At 41.3% G+C, this 20,254-nt stretch overlaps 1 protein-coding gene across 1 annotated transcript in view; it reads right to left on the bottom strand.

Annotated features, from left to right (window-relative positions):
* Positions 1 to 20,254, bottom strand: part of KIF5C (kinesin family member 5C) — a 109,912-nt gene that overhangs the window by 77,362 nt on the left and 12,296 nt on the right. Inside the window, exons 3-9 of the mRNA XM_011971464.1 lie at positions 17,508 to 17,612; positions 13,232 to 13,280; positions 12,899 to 12,954; positions 12,128 to 12,215; positions 7,527 to 7,651; positions 4,928 to 5,032; positions 4,413 to 4,561 (exon numbers count right to left, since the gene is read on the bottom strand). Coding sequence (XP_011826854.1) covers positions 4,413 to 4,561; positions 4,928 to 5,032; positions 7,527 to 7,651; positions 12,128 to 12,215; positions 12,899 to 12,954; positions 13,232 to 13,280; positions 17,508 to 17,612 — 677 coding nt within the window. The remainder of the gene's footprint in view (positions 1 to 4,412; positions 4,562 to 4,927; positions 5,033 to 7,526; positions 7,652 to 12,127; positions 12,216 to 12,898; positions 12,955 to 13,231; positions 13,281 to 17,507; positions 17,613 to 20,254) is intronic.

Genomic DNA, 20,254 nt, shown 5'->3' with positions numbered 1-20,254 from the left:
TTCTACTCTCACAGGTAACATGTTCTCATGTTCTGGTGACATACATTTCATATGCACACTATTCAGGCTCTGCCTAATCTAGCTACCACTAAGCTGGCAGATGACACAATTAAAATGATGACATGACTTTTTTAAGCGCACATCAGGAAAAGAAGAAAGAATATTACTTTCCCTAAGATATCAATTCTCCTTCCACATTCAACGTACAAATAAAGCCTTTGAATTATTCACGCTGGATCAATCAAAAATCCTAGTGCCAAAGATGTGCTGATTCAGGTCTTCCTAACCACATTGGTCTGTCCCCTCAGAGGGCCTCTTTCCCTTCATTACCACCCCAAATCAAGGTACATTAAATAGGCTTCCAACACAATCGGGGGATTTGAGTTCACACTTCTAAAACATAAATATCTTTTTCAAATAGTGCTGTAAAAGTACTTTAGAAGAGTAATTAAAGACTACAAAATAGAATTCTGGAAGCCAGAAGAAAAAATCAATAAAAGTGCTCTAATTTGAGTCTGGCTTTTTGACTTTCTACTGCCTGGGAATTCACGTGCTGCATCCTCAACTAGATTAAAAGCTCTTTGAGAATGCAGGAGACAGCACTTACTTCTTTAATGGCACAATGCTGGGCATTCAGGAAACCAAAGGAAACAACCCCGACTGAATGGAAGAACCAGAATGCTGGAAACCATCATCCTCAGCAAACTAACACAGGAACAGAAAACCAAACACTGCATGTTCTCACTCATAAGTCAGAGTTGAACAATGAGAACACATGGACACAGGGAGGGGAACATCACACACTGGGGCTTGTCGGGGGGTGGGGGTCTAGGGGAGGGATAGCATTCGGGGAAATACCTAATGTAGGTGACTTGTTGATGGGTGCAGCAAACCACCATGGCACATGTATTCCTATGTAACAAACCTGTACGTTCTGCCCATGTATCCCAGAACTTAAAAGTATAATTAAAAAAAAAAAATAGAAATAGACACGGTAAATTTTTCCCTTTAAATTCCAGTATCTAACCTATAATCCTGAAGAATGCTAGCAGGACTCTTGGTAGAGTGCTTTCAGGGATCTGCAGATTTAACTGCTTCAAAACAAATACTACATTGTGTTATTCAGAGCATCAGTACAGTCAAGCAGAACAACAAACGTGTACTCGCTTCACGTCCTTGAAAGAACCACAAAGGAATCACTGAGGAACCTCATGCTGCCCTAAGGTTTGCCCACCTCTGCAGTAAGAATATAATGAACACTTATTACAATGAATTTAGGATGTGCCCGGCAGTCTTTTCTGAGTTCAAAGTGCTTAATCTCATTAGCTACCACATACCATGTCTAATCTGATGTTCAGTCTTGTGTCTGCTGTATAATTGGGTTCAATGAGTATATTTAACAATACAGCAGGTATTGGCCTTGTAGAATAGTTCAGCATCCTTAAATAATCCATTAACTAACTTGGGGATAAAGGGAAAGGAACGAAACCTCACACATTTCCAATAATAGATTGGAAAGCAAACCAGATCCAAACCCAACCAAACTTCTGGATGTAATGGCATCAAAGTTCAGCAACTGCCTTAATTTTCCAACATAAATAAGCTTTAGATAACCTTACACAACAAGCTTTAGATTCATATGTTCATTCATTTGATAAGCATTTATTTATTGACCACCTACTGTGAACTAGTTGTGCAGAGTGGTTGATGAGAAGCTAACATCTGTGACAAACTCAGTCCCTGCTGTCACAGACAGCAGAATCTAGATGACTCTGATAAAAGAATGTAGACCGAACTATTTCATTTGAAAACATAATTTACATTACTTTTTATTTCCTGGAAGCCCAAATTATCTGCAGTATTTTTTATTTGTTCATTCCCAAAATGTAATTCTAATTCTACTTTATTTAATCCTCTCCCTTATATGACAGTGCTGTCCGTTACAGTGCATTACATTCAGTCTAGTCCCATCTACTACTATGACCTTTTCAAGGCTCAATACTGTGAGATTATTTAAGACAAAGGAAAAGCAGAACTTGCAATCACCGATAGCCGGCCATCGGTCATGGACTTTTTTACCTGGACTCATGCCAGCCCTTGTGCTAGGTAAAAACTGAAGCAACTCATATAATCCTCCCAATATTCTTGAAAATAGGCATTATTATATCTCTCTCTCTCTGAGAGAGAAGACTGAGGCTCAGAGGGGAGAGGTAAACAAGAGACTGGGTCAACAGCAGAATTAGCTTCAACACTGAGCTTACTGAACCAAAGGGCTGTGCTCAGACCATGTATCCTAGGACATCCTACATGTTTAGTCACTTACTGGCTGTGTGGTCTCAGGTATGGTATCCAATGGCTTTGCACCTAAGCCTTGATTTCATACTCTGTACAAAGGTGAGATAATTGCTGTCAGAAGTGCTATAATTTTGACACACCTGACATATATTAGACACTAACTGATATTCAAAATGCTTCCTGTAGATGCTGCAAATACCTCCTGATAACAGCAATGCCCCACGGTGACTGGGCCTTGCAAAGATAGCCAATGCCCCACGGTGACTGTGGCTTGAAAAGAGCCAGAATATTTTTGCTTTGCTGGTAAGGATTTTTTTTGAAGAGATGTTTCCTTTATAAATGCATTTAGAGCTGGTTTGCTCAAACATGTCTTCAGAGGAAATTGTTAAAGCTCAAGTTTAAGACACTGGGCAGGGTGCGATCTTGTTTTCCATAAGCAGATGCTGGTTTGTGGGTTTCTGAGACCCTTGAGGAACGTAGGTGTTATCCTACTGTAACCCCCTTAGCCTAAGCATTTAACTAATCAAGGAAGCAATTTGGGAGGAAGTAAAGGACCCAAATCCAGTTTAAAAGATATATTAGCTCTACAACATTTCAATATAATTATTATTTATTTAGACATCCCACAGGTGCCATGGCTGCATAATTCTATGTTCTGTTGAGGGCTCAGGAAATGACTGGGGCTTAATGCAGTTTAAACAAGCCATAACAATTTCCCAGACAGAATGCCCACCCCCATCTGTCCTTTCTCTCATCTTAAACTATTCCTTAGGCATAACCACACAACACACACTCCCAGGGAGGAGGCAGGGAAGTACTCTGTGCATCCATTCACAAATGAGCTAGTTAAAGCCCACAGAACACTGGTGACTTGTCTAAAGATCACATGATTGTTCAGAATTAAATGAACCGATGGCAGCAGAATCCACATCCAACCTCAGCCCTAAGCTCAGCTCACTGAGCACTGAAGATGTTCAGATCGCCCAATCCATAGCACCCCAAGCACTCTGGGAATGAACACTGAGGCACGAGGGCTGAAGGATAGAACCTAAACACTGGAACTGAGGAAACATGCCTGAAAGAGGTCAGGCCTTGGACAGTGGGAGGGGGTAGGTAAAAAAGAAAGTGACAAGAAAAAAAGGAAGATATGAACCAAACCACACATGTAACTCTTGCTTTACGATTATGGAGTCATACCTGCTGCCCAACTATGGACACCTCCCAGGGATCTAGGAAGTCTCATGTGGGTATTTTTAAAGGTAGGAAGCTGTCATCTACGTCTCTTCTCAGCATACAGTCCAGACCTCCTACCTCCAGTGCTGGTAAAGATTCCTTCCCCTTCTTTGCTTTTTATACCTCTATTCTGCATTCACATAATTTTCTGGGTGTTTTATCAGCAACTGTGCAATGGATCCCAAATACCAGAGCTAAAGGCAGTTATCAATCTTGAGATTTATAAACTTGAAATAATATGAACCTAAAAAGTAGACTCCAGTGCCATGAAGAACAAAAGTAACACCCCAACGCATTTCCAATTCACATCTGAAATAAGTTTAGCTGTTTTGCTTTGTTTTATTTTAAACACCATACCTTTGACTGGTGTGTTCTTGCCCATTATTTTAAAATACAATTATTGCTTTGGCCTCAATAAGTGATGCCTCAAGTTTACGTATCACCTGCTAGATGTAATTGAGTAAAAGGCTGTTTGTCCCTTACTTTATGATTCTCTGACAATAGCCCCTTGCCACTCACTATTATTTTTTTCGTTTTTTGAGACAGTCTTGCTCTGTCGCCCAGGCTGGAGTGCAGTGGTATGATCTTGGCTCACTGCAACCTCCACCTCTTGAGTTTAAGCAATTCTCCTGACTCAGCCTCCTGAGTAGCTGGGACTACAGGTACATGCCACCACACCCAGCTAATGTTTGCATTTTTAGTAGAGACAGGGTTTCACCGTGTGGGCCAGGCTGGTCTCAAACTGCTGACCTTGGAGTTGGAGACCAGCCTTGGCCTCCCAAAGTGCTGGGATTATAGACGTGAGTCATTGCACCTGGCCTTGCCACTCACTCTTAAGACCCAAGACCTAGCTCAGAGGATGGGTCCTGAGAGACCACACGTACCTCTGTCCAAACATCAGTGTGGACTTGGTCTCAGCCTCATTGAAGACAGAAGGAGAACAGCAAATGACGATTGTGGTTCTGCAGTTCCCACCCAAAGAGTCCTGAAGAATCCGAGTCATCTTGCTGTCCCGGTATGGCACATGTGTTTTCTATTTAGGAAAAGAATAAGTATTGGTTTTGACAGCCCATTCTGAGAAAAACCAGAGGCAAGCAAGTCAGGGATGAAGACTCTGAGCTTAGAAATCGAGTAAAACAAGAATTTGTGGCCGGGTCTTTGGATTTTGCCCAAGTTTAAAATGCCCATTCTTTGACCTATGTCATAGGAAATTAGCATCATCATTCATACTTTTCAGTAGATGGGAACTCCCAGGGAGCAGGCATCCACAGCCAGGATTCCCTCTGTCCTTTTCCAAACAGAAAACAAACCAGTCTCTGGTGTGTGGCAAAGGGACTACGAGGACCCAAAAGGTGGTTTCTCATAATATTATTTAATAGACGGGGGCAGGATCACTTACGGTCCCTTCTGCCAAAGCAGAGATCACATTTCCAAGAGCAGACAAAGACTTATTGATATTTTTAGCTTCATCGAGAACAGCTCCCTCGGCACCAGTTTTGCTGACCTACCAGAGAGAAAAGAAAGCAGTGAGCAGCACAGGACAGCGGAAGCACAAAGTAGAAATTTCAAATTCACACAAGGGCAAAGGGGGACAGCCTCCTGGAAAGCAAGGAAAAATAAAAGTAGAGAAGACCCACAGTGATAAAAACCATCCTTCACGTATGAGGCTGGGGATTTGGTCTCTCCTGCCATCATTTTCCTCTCAATTGGGTTTTAGTGGAATAGCTGAAATACCTCAAGTGGTGGAGCTGCAGATGCTTCCCCAGGGGCCATCCATCCAGGGAAACCAGGCTCCAGAAGTGCTGTCACCATGGGTAGCTCGGGCCCTGGGAGACTGAGCCGCAGTCCCCATGCCGAAGGGAGCCCAGAGGGAAGCATGAAGAGAAAATGTTGTCCTGAGCCACAATGAATGGGCATATTGGAAAAATGTAAGTTACAAGCTCCAAGTTCAGGGAGATGACTAGATGTGGTAGGGTTGGTTATCCAGACTCTGTTCCTTCCCTACTTATTCTCACAACAAGGAAAAAATGAAAAATATCCAAAAAGCAAAAAACTTGGGAGAGAAATGAAAAGTCAAATGTATATTGCATTGTAAATTTGTCTTTTTTTCCTCTGCAGCCAGGGGGACCACGCAGTTTCTCCTTTGCTGTGTTATTGCTGGTAATTTCATCTTGACAGCATTTGCTCTAGGTAGAGGGCAGTTTACAGATGCTAGAAAAAAAGGGAACTCAACATGATTCATGTCTCTGCTGACTGGACAAATGATGCAGGGGCAGCAGCTGCTCTCTCAAGAAAGGAAGCAAGGAAGCAATGTTCAGCTACGCAAATTCCAATCTCATATAAAGGAGAAACTCCTGATGACAGAAATGAATTCATGTCCAGGGGGAGGTTTACTTCAAAAATAGAATAGATTCTCAACTCCCTTGGAATTGTTTGTGTGGCTCCCCTGCTTACACATAGAGAAATCATGTAGCTGACGGGTCACAAACAGTAACAGTCTATGTTATTTTAAGCAGTGTTATTTTAAGATGCTTTCTTATTTGAGCATCTTAACTCCATGAAATATACAAGGCAGGTACCATCTATCACCCTCCTTTGACAGACAGGAAACTGAGCCCCAGAAATATCAGACTGCCAACCTAAGGGAAGAACGCCATTCAGGAGAGATGGGAACTAAAGCCCAGAGTTCTCTTCTACAAGATCACACTGACACAGTCATATGGACACATCTAGGGCAAAGGAAAACAGGTGTGTGTGAGCAAAAGAAACTATGTGAAGGACATGATTTCAAACACCTCATAAATATCATTAGCAATAACCACTGACACTGTGCAGAGGCAAGCCTCCACTCCAGTCTGCCAGTATTAAGCAGTTTTCAGGTGTATTTAGGCTCTAAATAAACAACAATGCTCCATTATTTCCATTCTGTTGCGCATCTGTTTAACTAAAGTTACAAGCCCATACTAGTAAAATTTTAGATTCCCAACTAGAAATACACAGATGACTTTCCGCTCACGGTTTTACAAATGCGTACTAGAGGACAATCCAAGTAACCATTACTTACTTGGATGTAAGTCGTCATAACTTGGCATATGGGAACTCAGTGGTGTAGTGCAGTAAGTAGGGATCAATCACACAGTTAGGGAGACTGATCAAGCTTCAAGGCTGGCCTTCATGGGGACAATCAGCATGATGTCAGTGATGATGGAGGCCAGAGGGCATTGTGCACATGGCCTTGCTCTGTGATGTTGCTCAAGGGAGATCAGTGCCTCGAGACAGGGCTTGGCAGCAGAAGTCTTTGGTGCTATGGAAGTGAGACTGGAGATTCTGGGAAGCCTATTGCTCTGGAGTACAGCCCCAGCCAGGGCCTCGGAGGGCATGGGTCAGGGTGTAGACAACAAAAGAGAGTCTGGATAAAACCAGAGAACAGTAAAGGCTTGCAGCTAAGGCTGATTACAGGCCGCACTGCATGAGACAGCCAAGGACTCCCACATGGGATACTGTCAGCCCATGCCTACTGCTGGGAGAACCAGGGAATGCAGGGAGTGCCCCAGGTTCCAGACCTTCTATCAGCAAAACAAACCTGCAGAGGCAGGACTGCCACATTCCAATGGCAAAGCTCGTTTCTGGCCTATTAGAGTCAGGTACAACATGGGATTTACTCTTTTCTTAGAAGTTAATATCCCTCCCACATGTGTGCAGCTGCCTCTGCCACAGGCTAAGTCAAACCAACTCTTGCCTAACATCATCATAAGGGCCCATCAGGGATAAATCAGAGTTAGCATGCAAAGTACCTGCCTGCGACACCAATAAGAGACCTCAGGACCAGAAAAGAAAGCAGGGAAAAAGGGTTAAATGTAATAACACCTTGGCAGAGCCTCAGAACCTTTAAAAGCTCTTTAAAGCAGGAAAATAGAAGAGCATAAAAATTATACCATTGCACACTGAAGCAAATAAAAGGGGAAAATTATAGATAATACAAATAAAGAACCAATTACCTTTTCGCTCCCAGCCAAATCAACCAAATAAAGTTTCCCACTGAGTTTTTTTTCAGTCTCTACATTCTCTTGTTTAATATTTATCAGGAAGATACTGTGACTTCTAGAGCTGTGTTCATTCATGTCTGAAAAGGAAAACAGTTTACTGCTCTACAAAGAACATGTAGGTTTAGGTAGCAAACCTCTCATCTAAAAAGCATAACAAGTCACGCCTAGTAGCTCCATTTCATTGAAGTAAGTCCAGCTACTTTTAAAAATTATCTGAGACCCCTGTTTCTTCTGAAAAACAATGCTCATTCTAGAAAGACAAGATTTTAAATGTCTTCAAGGAGCAAAGAAATTAATCTAAAAATCTTAGTCGACAGTCTAAGATATCAGATTTTCTAGGTCTACCTGAAGCCCCATCCTCTAAATTCCTACTATAACATGACTTTCCCCTTGAAGAATTCACTACTTCCTCCCCTGCCTCACTTTAAATTCCTCAGACTTTAACATGATTAATTCATGATGTAGGCTATCTTAGTCATGTGCATAAGTCTTGCCTTATCAGTAATATCATAAGCTTTCTTAAGGAAGGATTAAGACTTTCCTAAGGAAGGATTAAGACATACACTTCTATAACCTATGCTAACTGCAAAGAATGTTTCAAAAATTAAATATGCTTCATTAGGATGGGGTACTGGAAATGAAAATGCTTGCAAATCCTCGTCTTTGTCTGCCAAGCAGACAGAGACCCCAGCAACCATCCTATTCAGCCTTCATCAGCAATCAGTTCTCAAAACCATCTTACCAGATTATATGTAAAAAGCTCTAAAGATTCATTTTTAAAAAACTGTCCAAACTAACAGTTAATTCAGCAAAGTTGTAGGATACGAAATCAACATGTAAAAAATCAGTTGCATTTCTAGGTACTAACAATGAACAACCCAAAAAATTAAGAAAACAATCTTATTTATAATAGCAAAAAAAAAAAAAAAAAAAAAAAGAATAAACTACTTAGGAATAAACTTAACCAGAGAAGAGAAAGACTTGTACACTGGAAACTACAAAATGTGACTGAAAGATATGAAAGAAGACACAAATAAATGGATTGATTAGAAGACTTAATATCATTAGGCTGTCAGTATAACCCAAAGCAATCTACAAATTCAGTGCAATCTCTGTCAAAATTTCAATGACATATTTCGCAGAAGTACAAAAATCCATCCTAAAATTCATATGAAATCTCAAGGGACCCCAAATAGCCTAAACAATCTTGAAAAATAAGAACAGAGTTGAAGGTCTCACACTTCAACAATATAATGGACTTTGGGGACTTGAGGGGAAGGGTGGGAGTAGGGCGAGGGATAAAAGACAACACATAGGGTGCAGTGCATACAGCTGAGGTGATAGGTGCATCAAAACCTCACAAATCAGCGCTAAAGAACTTACTCATGTAACCAAATACTACCTGTACCCCAATAACCTATGGAAAAATAAAAAATAAAAGTTACCACAAAGTTACAGTAATCAAAACAGTGTGGTATTGACATAAAGACAGACATATAAATCAATGGAACAGAATAAAGGGCCCAGAAATAAATCCTCACATATATGGTCAAATGATTTTCAACAAGAGTGTCAAGACCATTTCATGTGGAAAGAACAGTCTTTTCAACAAATAGTGTTGGATATCTACATGCAAAAAATATATTAATGTTGGGCCCTTACCTTAGAGTACATGCAAAAATTTACTCCAAAAGGATCAAATACCTACAAATAAAAACTAAAACTATAGGCCAGGCGCGGTGGCTCCAGCCTGTAATCCCAGCACTTTGGGAGGCTGAGACGGGCGGATCACGAGGTCAGGAGATCGAGACCATCCTGGCTGACACGGTGAAACCCCGTCTCTACTAAAAAATACAAAAACTTAGCCAGGCGAGGTGGCAGGCGCCTGTAGTCCCAGCTACTCGGGAGGCTGAGGCAGGAGAATGGCGTAAACCCAGGAGGTGGAGCTTGCAGTGAGCTGAGATCCGGCCACTGCACTCCAGCCTGGGCGACAGAGCGAGACTCCGTCTCAAAAAAAACAAACAAACAAAAAAAAAAAACTAAAACTATAAAACTCTTAGACTAAAACACAGGAGAAAAGCTTCATGACATTGGACTTGTCAATAATTTCCTGGATATGACACCCCAAGAACAAGCAACAAAATAAAAATAGACACTTCATCAAAATTAAAAACTTTTACCTATCAAAAGACACTATCAATAGTGTAAAAAAGCAATCCATGGAATAGAAGAAAATTTTATAAATTGTATATCTAATAAGGGATTGATGTCCAGAATACATAGAGGACTCCCTACAAGTCAACAACAACAAATCAACCTGATTAAAAAATAAATACAGACCTCGAATAGACATCCCTCAAAGAAGATATACAAATGGCCTATAAGCACATGAAAAGATGCTCAACATCACTAATCATTAGAGAAATGCAAATCAAAACCACAATGAAACAGTACTTCACACCATTTAGATGGCTATTATAAAAAATAGTAACAATAACAAGTTGGCAAGGATGTAGAGAAATGAAAACTCTGGTGTTCTGCTGTTAGGAACAGACAATGGTACAGCTGCTGTAGAAAATAGTAATAATAGCAAATAGTAGCGGTTCCTCAAGAAACTGAAAGTAGAATTACCATAAGATCCAGAAATTCCACTTCTGCTTATATACTCAAAAGAATTGAAATCAAGGACTCAAATAGATGTTTGCACACCTTTCTTCATAACAGCATTATTCACAATCGCCAAAATGTAGAAGCCACCCAAGTGTCCATTAATGGTTAAACGAATTTTTTAAATGTTGTATATACATACAATGGAATATTATTCAGCCTTAAAAAGGAAGGACACTTGCTAGCGCGTGGATGAAACTTGAAGACATTATGCTAAGTGAAATAAGTCACAGAAGGACAAACACTTTATGATTCCACTTATATGAGGTACCTAGAGCAGTCAAATTCATACAGACAAAGTACACTGAGCAAGAGGAGAATAAAGAGTTGGTGTTTAATGGGTTCAGAGTTTTGGTTGGAGAAGATAAAAAAAGTTCTAGAGATGGAAGGTGGTGCCGTTGCACACAATGTGAAGGTACTTAATGTCACATAAATGCATACTTTAAAATGGTTAAGATAGCAAATTTCATGTTAAGTATATTTTATTGCAATAATAAAAGAAAAACCTTACCAGAATGGTAAGAATAATAGCAATTTTTTTTTAGACTAGCAGTTCCAAACCAAGGCACCAAAATGCATTATCGGATATGCCATAAATAATTTGTAACTAAAAACAGCTTCAGAAACAGAGTGAATAACGTAAATGAGAGATGCTACTACTGTAAGAATATCTGTCTTACATTCTTTCGTGTGTGTGTGGGGGTTTTAAGCAAGAGAAAAAGAAGTGGAGTTTGAACAACACTGTATCCAGGTCCAGGCTCACCTATGAAAGTTGCTATATATATGAATATCATCTGATACATTGCTCAGATAGCGAAAATGTTGAGAATTACAGTTCTGGACCACAGAATCAGAGAGTCTTGGGTAGAAGACACTTAAAGAGTCTAGACCAGTCAGCCAACCAATGCCTGAATCTCTTTTACAACATAACAGTGAACTCACTACCTCACTAGGTAGCAGGCTGCACTTGGGGCAGCTATAATGGTTGGAGAGTTCTCCTCATAGGGGTCGAAATCTGCCACCCTAGAGCTCCAACAATCATGGGTATTCTAAGCATTGAGATGGAACAGAATAAGCTGACCCTCTTTCTTAGTGTCAGCACCTTCAACACGGTAAGATATATTATATCGTCCACACACCCTCCTCTAGATTTTTTCCCTCACGCAAGCTATAAACCCTTAGTTCTCTCAGCTTCTGTTTATGTGAACTCACTCTCATTTGTCCACATCCCTCTTAATAGCATAGACAACTCTCATTTTTCACGGACCCTCTGCTGCCCGAATCCCATTTGCACTGCTTCCCTGAGACGCAATGAATATACTGAGGAAGGAACTGCAGAGTCAATGAGCCGATCTGAATGTGTCTGCTAGTAACACGTCGGAAGGCTTTCCCTAAAGCTCCTGGCTCTGCTTTCTGACTTCCTTCTTCCCTTTCTTTTTCTTGTTTACAGAGGGCAGAAATCTAACATGGTTTATTTCCACGTGTGTGACTGCAATGTATTATAGAATTTGTTGGTTTGGAATTTTTTTTAACCTGAACAATAACATGATTAAAATAAACAAACTGAGGAGTTTACTCTTTCCCTCCCTTTGGTTGGCTGGTTGTTTAATTTTCCTAATGTTCAGGCTTAGGCTGTTATGAGGGTCCAGTAAGTCTCACCCAACATCTCCAAGACCTCAGAGCCCTGTGGACAGCAGACGGCACCCTTTCCCATGACTGCCTAGACACTCATAGCACACATACCCTAGCGTGTGTGTCCGAGCACTGCTCTCTAACCACCTTCCCATGCATTCTTTCATTTCTGCCTCATTCCCCACCTCCCTCGGTTGGTAGGCAGACATCTGTCTCCCAAGCTACAGGGGAGGAAACACCCCCACCATGCTTACTTGTCACAGCCACGTGTCGGTTTGCTTTGCCTTCATCTATTACATCCATGACTTCCTCAGGGCTCGACACAAACCGCTCAGTGCACCCCTGGAAGAGAATCAGTTCAGGTTCAACATTAAAAGAGTTGAAAAGCAACGATATTTTGAAAGGCTGGAACATTTTCCTGTTTATCTTCTAGAGGTGCAGATAAATAGAAAAGCTGAAATATCGATCTAACAACTTCTCCTCCTTGCCCAGGGCTTGAATTCTACATTAAAGAGAAGTCTGAGCAAGCCCTAGGAAGTACAGAAGTAAACCAAAAAAAGAATTGTCAAGTTTTCCTAGGTTTCTGAGTACATATTCATACTCAACAGCAACACTTTAAGAAGACAGAAAATCAAAGAAGAAAATCAATGAGAGAAGAAATGGATGAAGTTTTGCTTTGCCTTCTATCTTTATTTATTTACCACGATGGCCGCCAATAATAGATACTTTGATGTTCCACAGATAATGCCATAATAGGCGTTTCAAACTGCAAAGTAAAAACAATTGCACTCAATACCAAAGCCTCTTTAAATGTGAATAATGTTAAATAATAATGTCGTAAAGGAAAGATACAATTGAAGAAAATAAATGTCAGCTTTTAAAACCAGATGAATATTAAATTTAAGGAGCCTGATTAAATGCCTATATGCTCTTTACAGATAATATTCTGTGCATCTTATGTAATAATTATTATGACAGAAACTGCAGAGAAATTAATGGCATCACCAATCAAATCTTCCTCATACCTTTACGTACGGGACTCTGTTTTTATCTTCATGAACGGCCAAGTTGGTCTTGGATACTACAGAGGTGAGAATGACAGCATGCAAAGAAGAAAATAAAAGTTAAAGACTCTATATCGGAGGAAAAATGGAAGTTTGTTACAAAGGACAGGCAAATCTAATCTCTTTGCAATACACAAGTTTAAGCCTTGGCTGAGAATGAACATATACCCTGAAGGCAACAGAGTATCTCTATAACTTTTCATTAATTCCTTAAGCAGAAGTGTGATAAACCATTTCAACCTCCCCGGACTTTTGTTACAGAACAAATAAAGGACAAGCACTGAGGTTACTTACCATCAAGTAAGTCCCTTATTTTGTCCAAGTAGATCTCAAAATAGGAAACCTAGTTAAAAACAAATTGAGTTGGGAATAGACATGCCACAGTGTATTTCAAAAATACCATTATTAGTACTTATGAAAGCTTTTGTCATGCATGGCTAAGAAGAGTAAGAAGAGGGGTTCAAAGTGAAGACTCAGAATCTGGCCAGCTCTACTGGGATTCCCCTGCTTCCTGCTAGCTCTACGCTTCCCTAAGTGTGGACCATTCTCCATCCCCACACATCACAGCTCCCTTTGGTTGTCATTCAGGTGTTCTTAACATCGTGTGCTAGACACTTACAGGAGGACTCTAGACTTTATGTTAGACAAGCACCAAGCAAGCTTAGAAAACAATCAGTAGGTCTCACCTTATTGCATGATACTGACAGTATCATGAAGGAGCAGGGACTTAGTCCAAATGTTCACATGCAAGAAGCCGGGAGAGGACAAGGGCAGTGTTTTTAGAACTACAAGAGCTCAGAAAGGTAACAGGGCAAGAGCTGGTAACGGTGGCCAGCTCTGGTGCATCCAGGAAAGATCTGAACAAAATGGGACTTGAAAAAAGGTGGTTAGACTGTGAGAAGAAAAGGAGGCCTTCCCATTAGTCTCAAGGCTCAGCTGCAGCACCACCTTCATCAGCATCGCCTAAGAACCTGTTTGAACTGCAGAACCCCGAACCCTACTGCAGTCCTGCTGAATCCAAATCCCAGAGAACAGGACCTAGGAATCTGGTTCTCAGTTCCCCAGGCGATTCTTATGCTGGCTGATGTCTGAGACCTGCTTTAACTAAATATGAGGTCTTAGGGACTCAATTTACACATACCAAGACCCTATGCCTCAATTGTCCCATCTGTCACATGAAGCCATAGGGCTTTACGATGTCAAAAATCCCCCTCCAGGATTCTGTACTCTGTTTACATTTGCTTTCTGCCTACCCAATAAACTTATCTGCCCTATGTTCATAAGTTCTTTTGAAATCTAAACAAGGGAATGGGCAGAAAGGAAAACAGTTGTAAAGCTGTAAAGCTGGGATGTGACTACTCAGGTGAAACCTCATCCTTACATCCCAGCTCTGGACCAGTCATGGGGAAGCGAAGACTCTAGCCCAGCACTGCTCCCAGTTCCGACTCAGCCGTGATCCATTATTTTTAATGTGCCTCGGTCTGGAACCACCCGACTGGAACCATTCCAGCTACTCTGAGATGTGGGGTCCTAGCTTGTGCCCTGGAATCCGCTGCTGGGCATCTCTCCTGGCTGCCTGTATCCCTAGCAACATCTGCCTGCTTGAACACCTGTCAGACTCCCCTGTGAGTCTGAGGCCCATCTCTCATGGACACATCTATGTGACATTTCAAAGACCCACATCTACAGCTTTGTCTAATCTCTCATGCTGCCACACTCCCCAAATCCTTATGGGTCTGTTTGGCCTCCAATCCTGCACATCTCTAACCCAGCCCTTCCTGCAGCCAACTCAATTCTAGTTCAGTGCATTCTATTTATTTCAGATTTGTCTGATTTTTAATCCATTGTCTATTATTTTTGAGATCTTAAACATGTGGCCTTATTTCCATCGATTACAGAGAAAATTAATTATGTCTTTAAAAAGTCACAAACTAGATACTGGCAAATCTGGCAATTAGAATCATATTCACATTTAACGTAAGTAGAAACAGGATTCTGATTTTATTAATTTCTGCTTTTGGTGTGTGTGTGAGGGTGGCGATTTTGTTGTTTTGTCATTTCAAATATTTTGTGAGACCAGGCGGAAGAAAAATAAACAGGCATTGTTTGGCATTAAGAAATAGGATGTTCGGAAATAAAGTTTAAAACGTCTGTGGGACTCATTTTAAGGAGTAGATTTTCAATATTGCCTTAATCAGTCCTCTTTTTCTTGATTTAGCCTCTCACTACTCAGTTCAAAATACGAAGTAGTCAGCAACTAATTTGCCCACTTATAATTATTATTTATAAAACAAGTAAGCATAACTACAAATGCTACACAGAAATCTAGACTGTAAAATTCAGCCCTAGAGACTAAGAGTTGTTCCTCTCCCCCCCCAACTTCATGCTAGGGCTGTTTTTATCTTAATAAGATTCTAACACAAGACCCTATTTTGAGGGCAGTAATTGGTTTAACATCTTATTCCAGGATTATCACATAAGAACCCTGCAGTAGTTTAAGCTATTTAAATGCAAACAGCCCTAAAGAAGCACTAAGCTTCTAAATCTTGATCCCATCAAAGCAACAAGCTTCTGTATCCTTAGATATAAAGAATCTTGGCAAGAAGCAGAAGCAGGCTTTAGCCAACAAAAGGACTCCTAAGGAAAAGTGATTTGCTAGATGTAATTTAGAGTTGGGCAAACAGTTGTTGCCTTCTTTTTATGTCATTTACGAAAGGTATATAGTAGTAAGGGGAGAAGTTTCATATAATTGAAAAGGTATCACATATGCCTAGACCTAGGTCAGACCTAGGGTCAATTCTTAGCTTTATCAATAACTTGCTGTTTAAGTTGGGCCTTCTAACTCTGCGTCTTTTTTTTTTTTTTCAGACAGAGTCTCTCTCTGTCACCCAAGCTAGAGTGCAGTGGAGCGATCTCAGCTCACAGCAACCTCTGCCTCCCGAGTTCAAGTGATTCTCGTGCCTCAGCCTCCTGAGTAGCTGGGATTATGGGCACACACCACCATGCCTGGCTAATTTTTTTTTTTCTTTTTTTAGTTGAGACAGGGTTTCACCATGTTGGCCAGGCTGGTCTCAAACTCCTGACCTCAGGCGATCCACTCGCCTCAACCTCCCAAAGTGCTGGGATTACAGGTGTGAGTCACTGCGCCCGGCCTAACTAACCGTGCATCTTTAAACTTCCGTTTCCTCATCTCTGAACAGATGGGCCTGGTGCACTAAGATCCCAGCCTGAAGGGAAATCTCTTAGCAGATCTGCTCAGCAAGTCTTCTTAGAACTGTCCCTTCACCCTCCCCAGCCACAGTGGGGGCCCCCAGACAGCATGTGCATCCTGGACACAGCTCATCAGGCAGGGGGGAGCCTATGTAGGCTGGGCCAATGAGTCCCTTCCCAAGGGAATTTGGGGTTGGAAATAAGGGAATGCTGGAGCACCAGCTGCCATGTTGCCAACCCCTTCTCCCACCAAAAAGAGAGAAGATGCTCCAGAACACGAGAAAGAAGTCAAGCAAGAGGGCAGAAAAGCAGGGACTGTAACGAATTTGGGGTTTCTTTTGGAGGTGATGACATGCTCAAGAATTAGATAAGGATCATCATTGTACGCTGTTGGGAATATATTAAAAACCATCAATCTATACACTTTTAAAGGGTGAATTTTGCGTTATGTGAACAATATCTCAATTGTTTAAAAAGTTTAAAAAGAAAAAAGAAATAGGGCTTAGATTTCCTGCCCTCCACACTTCATCCTCCACAAAATGCCTACTGTCAGATTCTGTATCTTATAACAATATCCTCTATTTGCTTAAACAAGTGCCTTTCAGTCACTTGCAAAAGAGGTGTTCCAATGAATATATCCTAATAACAAATTTTATTATTAAACAGCTACAGTAAGAGAGTAGAAATCTCTCTTTTAATGCAAATTGAAGTCCATAACAAGTTCTGGTTTAAAACAAAAACAAAATACAAAGAGGAAGATAAAAAGGAGGAGAATTCCTCTTCCCAACATTTCTCAGAGTTCTGCTCTGTGACACTCTGCTCAAAACACAAGTCTGTGATACTCTTAGGGGGAGAAATGTGTCTATATTCAAATAAGCTGGGAAATGTAATCTAATACATGTCCCCTTTGCAGAGCACGTTGAAACTTGTGATAAATTTAACACTGTTCAAGGAAGCACTTTCCCAGCTCATTTGGCCTTATAGCCCTTTTCCCTGCAAGCCCACCATTAATAATACGAGGCACTGTGTTCCACAGAACACACTTTGAGAAATGCTGCCCTAACCCACACACAAACACATTTCAGTCATATCCACGGAGATCCAGAGGATAAAGGGTAGAATTTGGGCAACAATCAAGATGATTTCCTGCTAAAGAAGGCTTTTGCTTTCATTATCTGGATATTTCAAGCAAACTCTCCAGATACCTGTTAGCCTAGGTCAGTAAGGAAGAGGGCTCTGCTTACCACAAGAATGTAATTTAAATTAGTAAGATCATCTTTTATATCTATTTGAAAGGAGGAGGGATAAGAAATGTTATCTGGGGCCCAGTGTCTTCTCTTGACCAATCAGTAATACATACCTTTATGTGAAATTCCAGGTTCTCATCCATGGAGTAGATATGGTCAAAGATATCATGAGCAATTCGTGGGATGATCCCCATGAGCTGGGGGTCGTGCAGCTTCCCCTAGTGGGTGAAAATACAAACACAGGCCGTTAAAGGGTGCTGGGAGACACAGGAGAGAGAGGAGGAACCATTGCTGGGTTCCTTAGACAGAACCTGGTGGAGCAGGAAGCACCCACGTGTGCCTGCCGGCTCCCTTGGGCATCTACCTGACTTGCCAACAGACCAGAAGTTGGTGGAAAAACTCAATGTGTTCATCTGTTTATCCAGCAGGGGAGCACTTGTGCTGTTAAATTCTGAGGCCCACAGTATTGCCTCCAGCGGCCACTCAAGGCAGCAAATCAGTGTCTATGTGGCTAGTGTGGGGTGAGGAGGAGAAGGGAAAGGGAGCAGGAGAAGGAATGAGAATATATGGGTTTGGGTTTTGAGTATTTACAAACTGACCTGAGCCTGCAGGTCCAAGTAAGGTAATGTCCTTTAATGAAATAACCTTTAGAACTGATTTCCAAAATTTTTCAAAATTTCTAAGAAGCTTATTCTGGCAACACTTTCAGTATCATTTAACAGATCAATCAAGAAAATACACTTCATCAATTTCTTTTAAAAATCTGTAGTCCCCAGGCTGAATTGTTCTAAATAAGTTTTAGCTGTTTCTAACACCTAAATCCACGTTTAAGATAGTCTTATATTCTTCTTTCCCCCCTTTTCTACTTTACTCATTTTACCTAAGGGGATGGGGACAGGTAAATTATCCTGCTATTTGGATATTACCAAATCCACTTCTAAGGTCCAGAATTTGCCACCTCTGAAGATTTTAGAAAAGATGCCATAGGATCTGACAGCAACTCCTAAAGAAGACTTCCAGGAGCATTTAAAGCAACACACAAGCTCCAGAGAGCCTTTGCCTAAGCCCACCATCAAATAAGCACTTAAGTTCTCATATGAGTTCAACAACCCATCAGTGAACAAACACACGGTCTGCAGGTTTAAAGTGATCAGTGCCAACAGTACACCCAGAGAATTTTCCAGATTTTTTTTTTTTTCTTTAGACAAGGTCTCACTCTGTTGCCCAGGCTGAAGTGCTGACTGCAACCTCCACTTCTGAGGCTCAAGTGATCCTCCAACCTCAGCTTCCCTAGTAGCTGGAACTACAGGTGTGCACCACCACACCCGGCTAATTTTTTGTATTTTTTGTAGAGACAAGGTTTTGCCATGTTACCAAGGCTGGTATCCAACTCCTGAGCTCAAAGTGTCTGCCCACCTTGGCTTCCCAGAGTGCTGGGATTACAGGCATGAGCCACCTCATCCGGCAGTCTGGCTTCCAGCAAAGCTGTCTCATCTGGAAAAATGGGTACTCCTCTGGAATGCCCTTATCTATTAAGAATCTAAATAGTTTGATGTATTGATATTGTTTTTTAGTTTGACTGCATACTTCCTAAAGATAGGGATGGCCAGTGCATGTATATTTCTCTCCATTGCTTACAAAATTTAGTATTTATTACATAGCATTATTGTATAATTTAAGTTAAATAGGATATATAAAGTGCTTAGTGACATGGGACGGGCTCAAATAAATGTTAGTATTATATCACTCAGCTCATAGGAGGTTCTCACGAACAAGTTGTTGGAGTTTATTTCACCTGAAGAGTCTGAAACACATTTCTATCTCTGACAATTAATACATATCTTAGGAAAGAAAACAGTGCCAAATGACAGACTGACAATCTCAGATCTTGATAACTTTTAAACTGTATATTCCATCATAAACATGTAACAAATTAGACAATGGGCCCCCACATGCTCTGAAGCATGGAGATCACTGGCAGGAACAATACCTATGGTGAGAACATCATTTCCGTATTGTCAAATGTCATGACTCCACTCAGCCAATCAAAAGACCTCCCCTACCCAAGCCCTCCAGAGCTTTTTAATAATTGATGATAATCCTTTAGCTTCTCCTCAGTAGCCCACAGCCAGAGAAGAACGACTGATAATCCAAAAATCATTTATAAGTGACTCACATCTATTTTCCTATATGCTTTCCCTTTCAATGGATTTATCTCCCCATTGATTCCTGGCTTATACAAGTGCTGACATCCCTTTGTTTGCCTTTGTCAGGGCAAGAACCAAGGCAGAACCAGAGATGAATCTAGGACACTCTCTACTTTGTGTCTCTCTGAAGTCCTCACCCTAAAATCAATGTGAGAAAAGTGAGTGTTCTCATAATAATGCCTCCCATCCCCACAGGAACAGACACATACCCAAATCCACTGCAGGCCTAGCAGCTGGCCTGCTTGATCCAGCTCAGATGCCCAAGAGCGGTAAGGGCTTTGTGTGCAGTAAACTAGGCCTGCCGAAACAATCTGCAGGTGTGCGTATGCAGGGGAGGATGCAGGGCATGTGGAGCGTGCCTGTGTGTGTGTGTGTGTGTGTGTGTGTGTGTCTGTGTGTGTGTGTCGTGTTAGGGGAGCATATGGATGTGTGATGTGTGTGTGGTGTATGTCTGTGTGTGATACATGTGTAGGGTGTGAGGGTTACGTCTGCATGTGTGGGGGCGTGTGATGTACGTGGAGTATTAACATGTATGTGTGATGTGGGGCATATATGTGTGTGAGATGGATGTAGGGAATGTGTGCAGGCATGTGCTATAGCGTGAATGTAGGAAGTGTGGCGAGTGTGGGAGTGCTTGTGGCGTGTGGCATTCT

Source organism: Mandrillus leucophaeus, unplaced genomic scaffold, assembly GCF_000951045.1.
Source record: "Mandrillus leucophaeus isolate KB7577 unplaced genomic scaffold, Mleu.le_1.0 Scaffold1225, whole genome shotgun sequence".
In the NCBI taxonomy this organism is placed as follows: domain Eukaryota; kingdom Metazoa; phylum Chordata; class Mammalia; order Primates; family Cercopithecidae; genus Mandrillus; species Mandrillus leucophaeus.
This window is presented reverse-complemented; position numbering and strand designations above follow the sequence as displayed.